This window comes from Argentina silus (genome assembly GCF_951799395.1).
Source record: "Argentina silus genome assembly, chromosome: 1".
In the NCBI taxonomy this organism is placed as follows: Eukaryota; Metazoa; Chordata; class Actinopteri; order Argentiniformes; family Argentinidae; genus Argentina; species Argentina silus.
This window is the reverse complement of record NC_139655.1, coordinates 33,493,542-33,508,425: the sequence shown is the minus strand read 5'-3', so window position 1 is coordinate 33,508,425 and position 14,884 is coordinate 33,493,542. Positions and strand designations below refer to the sequence as shown.

General features: G+C 44.1%; 1 protein-coding gene across 7 annotated transcripts; it reads left to right on the top strand.

Moving 5' to 3' along the window:
• The first annotated feature begins 326 nt into the window (after window positions 1-326).
• Window positions 327-11,995, top strand: tm9sf1 (transmembrane 9 superfamily member 1). Of its 7 annotated transcripts, none has more exons than XM_083673066.1 (9): window positions 327-465; window positions 2,372-2,591; window positions 3,004-3,135; window positions 3,571-3,693; window positions 4,468-4,832; window positions 6,260-6,414; window positions 7,099-7,284; window positions 8,526-8,799; window positions 10,183-11,995. In XM_083673066.1, exons 1-9 carry the CDS (start codon window positions 455-457, stop codon window positions 10,574-10,576), a joined length of 1,860 nt encoding a protein of 619 aa, XP_083529192.1. In that variant the 5' UTR covers window positions 327-454; the 3' UTR covers window positions 10,577-11,995. The 7 variants fall into 7 exon arrangements, with proteins under 7 accessions (XP_083529192.1, XP_083529197.1, XP_083529193.1 ...); XM_083673071.1 differs by lacking the exon at window positions 327-465 and adding an exon at window positions 1,285-1,356; XM_083673067.1 differs by lacking the exon at window positions 327-465 and adding an exon at window positions 1,370-1,447.
• Window positions 11,996-14,884: the final 2,889 nt, after the last annotated feature.

Sequence of the window (14,884 nt, the reverse complement as noted above, 5' to 3'; positions counted from 1 at the left end):
AGACACATGAAGTCAATTATGGTGGCCATGTAATGATAGTTATGATAGGGAGTTATGATAGTACAGTACTAAATAATAATAATAATAATAATAATAATAATAATAATAATAAAAAAAGAAAACATTATGTTAGCAACACAACCAGGTAGTTTTCGACTTCAGTGGCGGTTAGATAGTGTTTGGCATTAACTTCGAGGAGTTAATGGAGCAGAGCGTACATTTGTTGGCTATCTGATCTATGTTCTCTGAGCTCCAATAAGCTCCATCTCGCTCCATTAAGACTTCCGGTGTCGCGACTTCAAAATGAAAGCGAAAACAATTTTGTAATTTTGTAATTTTGAAAATGTACATATTGGTGTAATGTAATTTTACACATGCCTATTATATTTGTATAAACTGGACTGTACAGAACTATTTTTCAAAGATTTCAGTACATCTCTGGTACACTTCTAGAATGCATATCAGGTGAGTTTGAATCTAGAGCGATGTCATTACAAATGTTGTTGGCTATTTACTCCAGCCATACACCTTAAAGTACCCAATCTGCACTGTGTAGGACACATATAATAGACTCTACAGAGCTATTTTCCAAAGATTTCAATACTTCTCTGGTCCCACTCTACTCTGCAACACTTCCAGAATACATATCAGATGAGTTTGCATCTAGAGCGATGTCATTGCAAATGTTGCTGGCTATTTACTCCAGCCATACACCTTAAAGTACCCAATCTGCACTGTGTAAGACACATATAATAGACTCTACAGAGCTATTTTTCAAAGATTTCAATACTTCTCTGGTCCCACTCTACTCTGCAACACTTCCAGAATACATATCAGATGAGTTTGCATCTAGAGCGATGTCATTGCAAATGTTGCTGGCTATTTACTGCGGCCATACACCTTAAAGTAACCAATCTGCACTGTCTAGGACACAATGGACTGTTATGTGAACAAACCCTTCTGGGGCAATAATATACCAAACATAATATGATGATGATTTATATATATATTTGTTAAGATAATTAGAATATTGTTTGTGGTTCCTTGATCCCTATTTAACTTGTTTAAATGTTTAGTTTAACTTCGGCGATCTTATTTGGAGGAAATCCTCTTTGCATACGTTTTACATTGACTGGAAGTAGGTGTGCGGTTTTCCACTATTGCAGCTCAGAGAACATAGATGTCAAGCGCAGCAGTGTTTGCTTCACTCCATCGATTGCGCGGTAATGATTAAAATGTCTGTGTTTTTCAAACGATTCGATTGGTTCGTGAGGTGAAGAGAAATCCGGTCGTCTTCAATTTCGATTTCATCTGTAACATACGCATCCTTTTTCATTTATCTAAACTATAAACAACGTAGGTCTGAATAGCTATGTTATTAATGACTTACTGTGGATCGTAAAATATAAAAGGTTCATAAGATCGTTTGGAGAAAGGTAATGTGGAGGTGTGTTTCCACTTCACCCCGCCCACTCCGGAAAAGTCTGCTGTCGTTATTTTTATTTTTTAAGGTGACGTGGAGTCGGTCCTCTTTATTTACCCGTTTCATGTGTCTTTAAAAGTAAGATCCGTATCTGGATTTTTGATAATCAAAGTATCATATTCGAACCTAGCGTTAACTTAAATATTAAATATGTCAACAAATATCTAGATTTATCCTGCAAGGACAGCACAGTGCAGTGGAGGACGAGGCGAGTATTCTTGGGCCTGGAATCTGAGGAATCCAGCGGACAGTCAGGTTTTGTGCGTTCTGTTCTGGCTCCGTGCTACGATAGTGTATCGTTGTAGTGAGATGTTAGATGCTGGTTAATTATTATGCTTATTTGTTTATGCTATTACAATATAATAAACACGATAGACCCTTTGGTTACGTGAGCTAACCTCTTTCACTCGTGAAAATGTGTTGGTGTTTTGTGCCCTGTATTTACAAGGCAGCAATTAGCAGCATCTTCTGCTGATGGTAAAGGTTGTTGTACATCTCACGAACTACACTTACAATAGAGGCTCATTCAAACCATATAGCTGTATGAAAATGGGCCATGTATCCATCACTGGTAGCCTTTACAGTGGAGTAAAGTCCACTGATCTGCCATAGCGCGGTTTGACACACAACCTTTTCACCTTTACATACAATCATTGCTTTCTAGGGTGAGCCTTGTGTGAGCAGGATACTGTTCACACCAAGACAAACACAGGAAGGAATGAAGGGCTAGAGCCAACTCCAGGAAAATGGAGAGGAATATCAATACCTTTACACTGCATGAATATATATGTCACAGCACCTTATTGAGGATGCTGTACTCTTGGAGGTACTGTACTCTTAACACTCACTCAAGTGTTAATGAAATCTCTCTCTCTCTCTCTTTGACAGGGGTGGAATGATGGCTGGACTAAAACGTCCTACCTCGCGAATAGGCTGTGGGACGATGGGCTATTGCGTCTGGGTCTTGTGCCTCCTGCCACAGTTAGGATGGGCAGTAAGCTACAAACAAGGGGATCCTGTAAATCTGTACGTCAACAAAGTTGGTCCGTACCATAACCCCCAGGAAACGTATCACTTCTACACGTTGCCTGTTTGCAGGCCTAAAGAGGTCAGTGAATATGTGTGGTGTGCAAATATCCTATATCTGGTTCTTACGGCTCCTACAGTAGGTAAAATAACAGTACACTGGTAATGCTAGCAATTGCGTAATGTATGATTTTATGACGTATGATGACTTATACTAATAATATACGCCATTTAGCTGACGCTTTTATCCAAAGCGACTTACATTGCAGTGAGTGCATAACATTTTTCAGTATATAGGGTCCCAGTGGGAATCAAACCCAGAGCCTAAGCGTTGTTAGCGCCATGCTCTACCGATTCAGCCATAGAGGACCATGACATGGCGGTTTTCCTGGACACAGATTAAGCCCATCCTCTATTGAAAGTGACGTATTTCAGGACTGTGATGTAGTCAGGATAAACAACATAGTTCACAATGTAACTTTGTCCCCCCCTAGGTGCACCATAAATCCCTAAGTCTGGGAGAAGTTCTAGATGGGGACAGAATGGCAGAGTCCTTGTACGACATTCGCTTCAGAGAGAATTCAGAGAAAAAGCCTCTCTGCCAACTGACACTCACAGAGAAAGAGGTAGGCTGATTGTAGAACCCATGGTTCACAGTGCTGGTTCACACTTCTTTGTTCCAGCTCAAAAACACTTTCTAGACTTGACTGAAAAGCAATTGTGGGTCTATTCCATTTCAAAATTAATGGGGTTTATTCAATTTTGAGTATATCAATTCACTACCTGAATAGACCCCAACCCTGCTAAACATGGGGGGGGGAGCTTTACACAATACAGGGCCAACCTAAACTGCTCTGTGCTGGCCTGGATATTTTCTTTTCACATTGTCCTTTGCAACACTATGACAGCAAAACTATGGTGGAATCATAAACAGGCACTGCTTAGTTTGGCTAAGTAGTGAAAAAGAGATTTGTGTAACTATTGAGGAGATGCTAAGTCTCATAGGGCCAAGTCTAATACTGTGTGTGTCGTGAAGTGTGACCTTTGGTTGCGTCTCTAAGGTGGACCAGCTCCGCGAGGCTATAGAGGAGCTGTATTATTTTGAGTTTGTCCTGGATGACATTCCCATCTGGGGCTTTGTGGGATATATGGAGGAGAGCGGCTTCCTGCCTCACAGTCACAAGGTGGGTCAGTCTGTCTTCTGTTTATCTTTTTATTTTCCTTACTCCCTCCCTTCCACTCTTTCTCTTTCTCTCTCTCTCTCTCTCTCTCTCTTTCATTTCCCTCTCCGCTTTGTTTTGTTTTCAGTGTATTTCATAGGCTATGTCTTGCTTTGTCAACCCTGGCTTTCCACCATCATGCCATACCATGGTACCATGCCCCTCTACTTTTCATTTGGTCCAAGGTTTATGGTAGTAACCTCATTGAGACCAGGCTAGTTCCTAATTCTCAAGAGTACAACAAAGTATCTACAAAGGGGTGGAAACCAATCAAATACCTAATGCCTTCTTCGACTAGATTTTGGCAAAATAGAATTATTTTTTTCCTTCAGGTTTTCATTCCATGGTGCAAGCTAGCATAGGCAACTACTCTCTGCAATATACAGTAGTCCTACCCGGTCAAAAGGACGACACACATAACAACAAGCAATTATTTATGGGCATGTGGGGGAGGATTCTTGGAATGTAACCTCCAATGAAATTGTGAGCTCGTTCTCACAGAGCTCTGTCCAGGTTCAATCCCCAAAGGAAGCATGACAACAACGTGATTTGGAGGGATGGCTACACAAGACTAACATGGTAGCTCTGTACCTGAAATTCAAGCCCTCTCAAATTCAAGCCCTGCACTTCTTCATCTGTCCACGGCTTGCTGACTCCTTCTATTCATCTCAGCTCATATATTTGGTTAAACTAAGTGTTCTTTTTGTGTTCTCTCTCCCTCTCCTTTTCGGTCTCTAGGTGGGCCTGTGGACACACCTGGACTTCAACATCGAGTACAACGGCGACTCTGTGATCTTCGCCAACGTCTCGGTGAAGGACGTGAAGCCCGTGGCCCTGGAGGAAGGCACTGGGGGCGGGGGCGGCCAGGGCGCTGCGGGGGTGGTGGGCGGCGGCCTGTCACTGACCCACACCTACAGCGTGCGCTGGTTCGAAAGCCCCCTGACGGCGTCGCAGCGGGCCGAGCGCCTCAGGGACCACTCGTTCTTCCCCAAGACGCTAGAGATCCACTGGCTGTCCATCATCAACTCCCTGGTGTTGGTCGTCCTCCTGCTGGGCTTCGTCATCATCATCCTCATGAGGGTGCTCAAGAACGACTTTGCCAGGTGACCACGTCCAAATATAGAATATGAAATAATCAAAAATCAAATAAAAACTGCTCCTCCGAGTTTTACATTTCGGGTCGGGACCCGACGGGCTCAGGTCGGGCCTGATGTTCTGACAATTGATTCGGGCCAGGCTTGGGTTTTTTTGTTGTTGCTGAGACAACTTACGGCTCTTATTAACATTCTCTCTTTCTTTTTTGATCAGTCTTTTTCGGTCAGTTTATTTTACAGTTGCAGTGGTAGTAGCAAATCATAGTAATAATAATAATGATAAGAAAGTTAAGAAAGCTGGCTGTGTGGGTCTGCGTGTGTGTCAGGTGCTATTCGGACAGGGTATAGGATCAGGAGGATTACAAAGTTTGTGTTTTTTGCCAGTGTGGACAATGTTAACTGTTAACCCACAAAACCAACAAATCCAAAGGAGTCTGTTCGTCTGCTTGTTTAAAGCTCTACCTCCCACTCTCACCCTCTCTCCCTTCTTCCCTTCCTCCCACCTTAACTCCTTCCTCCCGATATAGCATAGGGGTTTCAAAGAAAGCTCCAATCTGTAATTTCAACTGCTACCATAGCACTTTATTTGGTAAGATGAGAGATGGGTCTGGGGAAATGCAACCACTCAAATGCATAGTCATAGATGTAATGTAATATATATTCTGAAGCTATACAATGTCTGTTTGCAAAGACAAATTGCAACAAAAGCACATAATGGATTAATACAACCTTATATTTTGGGTTTTCACAGTATAAATAAATTAATAAAATAATAATAATAATAATAATAATAATAATAATAATTCTTCGTTCTTCTAGCATTGTGACTGCCAATAGCCCCTAATCCTAGCATAGATTACTTTTTCTTATGACTGATGGATAGATGAATGTATTTGTTGCAAGTCACTGTGGATAAAGGCGTCTGCTAAATGCCGTAAATGTAAAGGAGTTATGCTAGACTCCACCACAGCTGAGCAGTTGTTCACACTGGCTGAGAGTGCTTTTTTTTCTTCTGCACCATCCCAGCTTCCACCTGCAGGTTCGCTTTGTGTTTTACTTACCTATGGGGGGAGGGGGGGTTATGTTTAAGTTTATGGGCTCCCTGCTATGCATATATTTGTATATAATGTTGTTTAACTATATCAGAGCGAAGCCATCCATTTACGCCAAACCTAATGTATTACCATTTTCAACTTGGCATTTAAACGACGTAAGTGTCCTGACTGAATGGATGTTATTCAGCTATTTCTGAGTGGGAACAGGTGCACTGCTTGGAGCAGTCATTTAAAGACAAATCACAAATTCAGATAGCAATGGGAATAGAACCTCTACCTCCACTCTATTGAGTTCCTCTTTGTTGTCACTGAGTGTGTGCAATGCCCTTTCCATCTCTCAAACCCCCCCCCCCAATGTATTTTGTCTGTTGTTTGCAACAGGTACAATGTGGAAGAGGACGGTGGCTGTGACGATTTGGACCAAGGCGACAACGGCTGGAAGATTATACACACGGATGTCTTTCGATTTCCACCTTACAAAAGCCTGCTGTGTGCGGTGCTAGGAGTGGGGGCTCAGTTCCTCACCTTGGCCACAGGTGAGCATGTACACACATGTACACACAGCGGCATACTACACACCCAGGGCTTGAGCAAGTTTTGCACCGTGAAAACCTAAAAGGGTTGTATTAGTCAATTGTTTGCTTTGGCTGCAATTTGTCTTTGCAAACAGATGTCGTATAGCTTCAGGATATATATACGTAGTAGTTCAGCACTGTTTTGCTGAAGCACAATTGAGCCCTCAGATTACACTACCTTCCTCCTACCATAGCTCAAAATACTGAATCACAAGACAGTGACAAATGAATGAGTAGATATGGGATTTGACTTTTACTGATTGTGTTTCATTTGAAACCTACTTGTGTTTTTGCTGTGAGTTAGCTTGACCTTGGTGGATGGTTGCATGTCTTTGTGTGTTTGTGTCGGGTGTGAATGTACATGGATACTCCGATGTGTCTCAACTCTTCACCCTTTTCCCTGAAGTGTGCACTCCTCTACATGGATTTAAAAGCATAGCACAGGGTGTGCACATGGGCTCTTACACCAATCCTATGCTGTTAAATCCATGTGGGAGGGTGCACAATTCCACACTGCAGGAAGAAGGATGGAGAATATGGACACATGTCAAGGCACTGTAGTCAGTTAGAATGGAGAGATATTTTCACAACAGGCCCCCTCCTCTGTTCTCCCATTGGACTCAATGTGCTCTCTGGTTGCCGTAGGAATCATCGTCATGGCGCTGCTGGGAATGTTTAACGTGCATCGCCACGGCGCCATCAACTCGGCGGCCATCGTGCTGTACGCGTTGACGAGCTGCGTGTCGGGGTTCTGCTCCTGCAGCTTCTACACACAGATCCACGGGCAGCGCTGGGTCTGGAACATCATCCTCACCTCCTCGCTCTTCTCTGGTGAGACATATGGAATCTGTACTATTACTCACTTACTTATTTACACGCTCGCTCACTCACTTAAATGAGGAATGGAGGAATGCAGTGGGTCCTTGGTGGGGAGGGTTCGATGTGTTGTCCGGTCTACCCACTAAATTCCTCCCCAGCAATTGCCGAGCTCCAGACCGAGTGGGAAAACCCACTCATTTAGTGGGTCCCTTTCGGTGTGAACGGGACAAGTTAAAAACCCACTCATGTCACTGAGACGCAATCTTGAGTTCTCACCCCTTTGCTACTGTTTTACCTGAGGCAAATACAAAATTGTTCCACTGGAAGCAAAACTCACAAACTATTTTTGAATTTGACTAATAACTTACTTTGTCGCCATCGATTGTTCTCCTACACCGAATAGCGAATATAGCGCTTATCATTTATTTATCATTCATCATTTCATATCTATTTCAGGCTCCGTCGTTTCTTTTCACCAGTACAGTGGTGATGCTATAAACGTTGCAATGGCATTGATGCACAAAGAATGCAACGTTAAACATAAACACTCGACCGTTGCTATGCAAAGACCTAGGTGACATCTTTGGTGTGAATGGTACCGACCCACTAAATTTGCAGAGATGGAACTGTTGGCGTGAATGGGTACAAGGCAGAACCCCGTCATCTTGAACCCACTCAATTCCTACTGTAGGTAACTCGTGGGAATGGGACTTGACTTACTGACTGACTTACACCTCTTTATTCCCATTGGGACATAAATGTTGATACTTTTACACGCACCTACAATCACATAAAGGGAACCCACATTAGCCTGATTTGGTCATATTAGTCATGTATATTCTGTCATATCGCCACATATCAGTTGTACAAGTCTGCTTTAAGGGTTTCAATCTCAAGGAGCATGTAGAAAAGGTGTACAGATATTCACTGTTTTTCTCACACAATGTTTCTATTGTATTTACACTGCACCAGTACACCTCTGATATCTGCTGCATGCACACACATGCGCATGTTTCAATAACCATAAAACCTGCCCTCCATCTCCTCTGCTCCACTTGTGCATCTGCCCCCCCTCATTCCAATCTGCCACCCTCTCTCCCTCCTTCCCCCTCCCTCTCTCCCTCCATCCCAATCTACCACCCTCCCTCCATCCCACCGCTGTCCATCCTGTCTAACTCCCCTCATCTCTCCCTCCCTTTCACCTTTCCTTCTTCCTCCTTCCCACTCTACCTCCCTCCCTCCCTCCCCCTCAGCCCCTCTGTTCCTGACCTGGAGTGTGGTCAACTCTGTCCACTGGTGGAGCGGGTCCACCCAGGCCTTGCCAGCCTCCACGGTGCTGCTGCTGCTGGGGGCCTGGGTCCTGGTGGGCTTCCCACTCACCGTCATCGGGGGCATCGTGGGCAAGAACCGGGCGGGCAGCTTTCAGGCGCCGTGCCGCACCCGCAACATCCCCCGGCAGATCCCCCAGCAGCCCTGGTACAAGCACACGGCCGTGCACATGGCCATCGGAGGCTTCCTGCCCTTCAGGTGTGTGTTGTGTGTTGTGTGTTGTGTGTGTGTGTGTGTGTGTGTGTGTGTGTGTGTGTGGTGGGGAGATGACTTGCAGGACCCAATGACTGACCCCGAATCTCAAAAGTCTTTCCTGGAGTCTTGATGTATAATATCCTCGCCTCCTTCTCATAATGCAGGTTTCGCTGTTGCTTAAAGGTAGACTCTGGGATATGACGTCATAGCAAAAACCTGCGTAGCGTCGTAGCGAGTCCATTCATCCAAAGTTTTGTTGAGCGTCTGGTAGAACCAAAATATCTGTGGTTCTCATCCAGGCAGCTGTTTACTGTTCGACACTCTCGTTCGCTCTTGTTCACTACAACGTATTTGAAGTTGCTCAGTTTTCAAGGGTGTGACGTCATATCCCAGAGTTTACCTTGAAGGCTGGGATACACGATACGTTCTCAGGCCTACAGGCTACAAACATTGGAGAACCTCTCACATTTAACGCTTCAGCCGAATAGCACTGAACTGGTAATCAGTATGGAACATACACCTCGTGAAGCTACAACTGCAGTAGGGTGTGCCTTTAGTTTGATCGAAAGGACTCTGGACACTGTTTAAATCATAGATATAGAACAACTCTATGGTTTTAACGTGATTGGTAAAAGCAATGCAGTGACAAGCTTGCATTGATCATTTACATCATGTTAAATCAGTGATCACTTCAAGGAGAAAAGAAGGATGCAGTTTTCATGCAAGGGTTGCGGTCCGATTCTCAACCTCTCTCTCCCTGAAGTTTGCCTTCGTTCACTTCCCCTCATGGAAAGTTTAAAAGGAAAGTCAAGGACAGGTTTAACAAGTATGGCGGAAACTCCCTCTATCAAGCCCATGCATACAGTACACCAATCCCATACTTTTAAATCCACATGATGAGGAAATGAAGAGTGCTCTCTTCAGGAAGAGGGCTAAGAGAACAGGGGAGGCTGGTGAAGGTAGAAATCGGAGGACTTGCTCATTGTAATGCACGGAACGAAATGAGGAATTTCTCATTCCGTTTCATGCATTACAATCAGCCCGTCGTACGATTTCTACCTTGACCAGCCTTCCCTGGTAGAGAATCAGACCGCAGTTAGGATGCAGGCCGTTGGCCCTGTCCAGAAACAACCCCTTGCCCCTTCACGGGTGTAGATCTGAAGAGATTGGATCGGTATCAGCAAGATGTCAGAAGCTCCACGATGCCCGCTGATAGGCTAGGTGGAAGCTTAGCCAGCATACCTATCCAGTCCTTCCAGATCGTCACAAGTGTCTAGGGAGTAGGGGCTAGGTGTTCTTTCTGAATAGGACACTACTCTTGACTTTATTCACCACCCTCACCCTTCTCCACCCCCCCCCCCCCCCCCTCCCTCCTCCCCTACACAGTGCCATCTCGGTGGAGCTGTACTACATCTTCGCCACGGTGTGGGGCCGGGAGCACTACACCCTCTACGGCATCCTCCTCTGCGTCTTCGCCATCCTCCTCTCCGTCGGCGCCTGCATCTCGGTGGCGCTCACCTACTTCCTGCTCTCGGGCGAGGACTACCGCTGGTGGTGGCGCAGCGTCCTGAGCACGGGCTCCACGGGCCTCTTCATCTTCGTCTACTCGCTCTTCTACTACCGCAACCGCTCCAGCATGAGCGGCCTGGTGCAGAGCGCCGAGTTCTTCGGCTACTCGCTGCTCACGGCGCTGGTCTTCTCCCTCATGCTGGGCACCGTGTCCTTCTGGGCTTCGCTGGCGTTCATTCGCTACATCTACCGCAGCCTCAAGATGGACTGAACGGTCGCAGAGGAGGGGTGGGGTGGGGTGGGGTGGGTTGAGGAGGGGAGGGGAGGGGAGAGGAGAGGCCCCATTCCCATATTGTTGGCTGCGATCCCTTAAATCAAAACGTTTTACGCCCACCACCCCACCCCCCCACCGCCCCCCCATGCACTTGTGGAGATCAGAGAGGATTGGGTAGTAGGTATCATGGTGAGAGCTCCAGCTTGGCCTCTGATAGATTATGTGTAACATTGAAACATTGGCCCTATTGCTTATCCCTCCCATAGAGTTATACCTCTAGAGAAGGCACATGCTATCTTTTCCATTCATTGCACTTGTGACGGCATGTAGTCAACTAGGGTGGGACTTCCTATGAGCTTGGTAGGCATTAGCCAATTGGATCAACGCATGGTCTTTCTTCTTCAATAGGATTATCTACAGATTGTAAATGGCTTTCCGGGGCATGACGGCATCTACTGGTGCCAATAAATGACTGACCTGAGATACTGGAGCTGTCTTGATACCATTGATAATACATATAACTGGATGAAGTGAACTACTGACCGGCCAGTGGACTCCTATGAGAGATGAGATTGGCGCAGTGAATCCAGGAAATGCCATTAATGGGCTCTGTCATAACGTTCCTAGCGACATCAAACTTGGCCCAAACACAGACACAGTCTGTTGCTAAAGTAGAGGCCCGTTTCAGTGTTTTTTTTTCACTGTTTCTCTGACCTGCATCGGGTTCACGTACTCACTGGCGCAAATGCACTTGCCTGGTTTATACTACGTATGCTAACATTCCAGCACGGCAGGTAGCAGTGAATCACCAACACTGGATTTACATTCTCTCAAGACAAAAAAAGATCATTTAGAGAAAACTGAAAGAATGTCCGACATGGCTCTCCCCATACAAATAGAGTTAATTTAGGGGGAGGGAGCCCTCTATGGATATAACTCTATTGTCCCTCCCTATCCAATCCTCTCACATCTCCACAAGTGTGCATAGGGCGTTGATTTGAGATCTGATGACACACAGCTCTCCCGTGGGAAAAAAAGCAGTAGAAGGGGCCTTGTTTAGATGGAAGAAGGGAATAAGAGACTATGACCTCCGAGGTTGAAAAAGGGATGGATGGATGGATGGATGGATGGATGGATGGATGGAGGGAGGGATAATGTATTTATGTTAAGGTATGAGGGGATATATAAAGGGATGAGTGTGTCCTGTGAGAGCCAGTAGAAACACGTATAGTGTTGGCTGTGTGATGCAGGCTGGCAAGTGTGTGGCTGGCATTATCAATGCCTGGCGGAAGGATCAGCTGTTGCATTATGTCGGTGATGGGAGCAATATTGTGTACGATAGTCACCATCAACTGTGATTTTGGTTCTGATGTAAATATACAATCTTTTCAATAAATACATCTTTTTATTATGATACACCATTTAAGACATAATTTTGACCTTGATGACCTTAATAAAGGCATCAAGAACACCTGCGGTGCCAGCCCTGTTCTCAACGAATGCATCTGTAATTGTATAACAATCTGAAAATCACTTCAGGGTGAAACCAAGCTAGCTACATACAGTGCCTTGCAGAAGTATTCTAAATGTATTTTCAGGTTTTGTTGCCTGAATTTGAAATACAGTACATTAGAATGTTTCCCTCACCAATCTACACAGCTGACTGGACACTTTCAAAGCGAAAGAAAATGTCACTTTATTTCAAATGAAAAACAGAGAAGATCTGTTTGCAAAAGTCTACTCACCCCTTTTTGTGGCACTCCTAAAACTAGCTGAAATGTAAACATGTACATTTTACATTTATGGCATTTAGCAGACGCCTTTATCCAAAGCGACTTACAACAAATACATTTGTTTAAGTAAGTGAATCATCTATCCATCGGTAAAAGATAAAGTAATCAATGCTCAGACCAGGGGCCATAGGCAGTCGCACTTGGCCGGTCCGCACAATGTAGAAGAAGGATTATTATTATTATTTTTTATTAACATGAGAGAAACTTGTACAGGGTGGTAGTGGGGGTGAAGAAGTCTTTAGGAGGGACCGTTAAGATGTAGCCTGAAGAAATGGGTCTGCAAACTACGGCGGAAGATTGGTAGTGACTCTGCAGTCATGACAGCAGTGGGAAGCTCATTCCACCAGGACAGTGAAAAGCTGTGACCGAGTAGTGCGGCTGCTGCATCCAGGCGGCCAGCCGAGGTGGAAGAGTGGAGTGATCGGGCAGGGGTTTGGGGGCTGACCATTGCTTGCAAGTAGGGAGGGGCTGTCCCCTTTGCCACCCGGTAGGCGAGCACCAGGGTCATGAATCTGATGCGTGCTGCTACCAGGAGCCAGTGAAGGGTGAGGAAATTACTGAGCCAAGAGACCTGGTATAGAGGGAGATTTATTTGAAAATGTCCAGTAGGCTTTGTCGATCAGTGGGAAATAACATCCTTATTTAAAGTGTTTTGATTTCAGGCTTTGGGGCAACACGAAGTGAATATTTTGAAAGGGGGTGTAGACTTTCCAGTCACTGTAATGTGTAAATGGAAGCTGTACTCCTGTCAACAGTCCTTTCATTTAAGATGTCCTAAACTATGTACTTAGAAGTTAATAGAGCTTCAAGTTTGTCAATAAAAGTTGAAACTTTACATTAAATCCTCAGCAAACAACCAAGTAATAGTTCAAACTAGAAAAATAAGTTCCAAAAGAAACTTTACACAGTCTTATTCTGCTTTTGATGAAAGTTTAAAGATGGTTTGGATGATAGATAGATTAGTTGGGTAATTGAAAGAAAGTGAGATAGTGGGATGGACCAATGGATAAAAGATGGCAGCATATAGGCAGATACATGAGAGAAGGTTGGGGGATAGATTGATAGACAGACAGACAGACAGACAGACAGACAGACTAAACACTGAAGGAAGCCAACATTATCAGTTCAAAGATGGTTGGACTAGCTGAACAGATAAAACATATAGAAAACAGAGAAAGATATATCGACTTTAGTACATCGGGGAAGTTATGGGATATAGTAGGTTGAATCAGCCTGCACCTGTTGATGTTGGATTGGTGTTTCTACCTTAAACCAGAATCAGAATCAGAATTCTTTTATTTGGCCAAGTATATCTGCACACACAGGAAATTGACTTGGTGCATGAGACATAAAAAACAATAGCAAAAATAAAAATGTACAAAATATTAACAAATTTACAAAATAGAACAATAAAACAATACATTTCGTAGGCTGTGCGAGGCCAAGTGGCAATGAGGCTAGAGGCTGTGAAATGGGTATGGGGCATGTACACTATCAATTAGAATTTTAAATAATTATAAATTACACTGTCAGGGTGACTCTGCTGCTTTGTTCAGGGCTTAAAACAGGAATAGAGCAATCACAAGATACAATTCATTCGAAATATTTTATTCGGCTAATGTCTTTTGTATGAAGGAAGAGAGGTGTGTGTGTAGGTATGTATGTATGTATGTATGTATGTATGTATGTGAAAGGTAAGAGGTACGTATGGTAAGTCAGTGGCTGTGTCTGTCTGTCTGTCTATCTGTCTGCTTGCGTGTGAAGGTAGGTAGCTGGGTATGCAATACTGTAGGTAGGAAGTGAGGTATGTAGTTATGTGTACGTGTGTGTCCATGTGTGTAGGTTTGGTAATAATTGTGCTTATTTTTTGGTCAGGCTTAAAGAAGATAGGTAGGTGGGGTTGAGAAGGGGGTAAATGAGTGGATAGGTGTCCATTACTCCAATTTACGCAGCAGCCACCGGATAATCCTGTTATAATCCAGAAATAAACACAGTAGTTATCAACAGAATGTAAAGACCTATTACTTCCTTGTTATGCCACCACCCCTATTGACCCTACTTTTATTTCACCTTTCCTTCAGGCTCTTTTTGCCTGGTTTGTGAACTTCTTTCTTAATCTCATTGGCTGTTGTCTCCTGCTGCTGTTCCTTCTCTTTCTTCACTTGTTTTTTCCCCACCTTCTTTATCTTTTTGCCTTTCACTTTCTGAATGACAAGAGGACAATACAAGCTTTACATGACTGTAACTCTCTGGCTTATTGAGCTGAATATGACTTGCTTTTCCCTTCCTATAATTTCATTGTAAATGCTAAGTGCTAAGGGATGCTTTTGATGGTCCGACTCTGTCACCCCATTGAAATTTAGACTGAAAACCGTTAAGGTTAGGTAAGGGTTATGGTTAAGTTTAGAGTAAGGGTTAAGGTTAGGTTTAGGGTTTAGGGTCGGGTCGTCCTAAGGATCCCACTTTGCATCTACCATGCAAATAATTTAACAATACAATAATTTCACTCACC

Coding starts and splice junctions, on each gene's coding strand:
- tm9sf1 (XM_083673066.1), top strand. Junction 2,592..3,003: donor CTGTTTGCAGGCCTAAAGAG/GTCAGTGAATAT, acceptor GTCCCCCCCTAG/GTGCACCATAAATCCCTAAG. Junction 8,800..10,182: donor GGAGGCTTCCTGCCCTTCAG/GTGTGTGTTGTG, acceptor TCCCCTACACAG/TGCCATCTCGGTGGAGCTGT.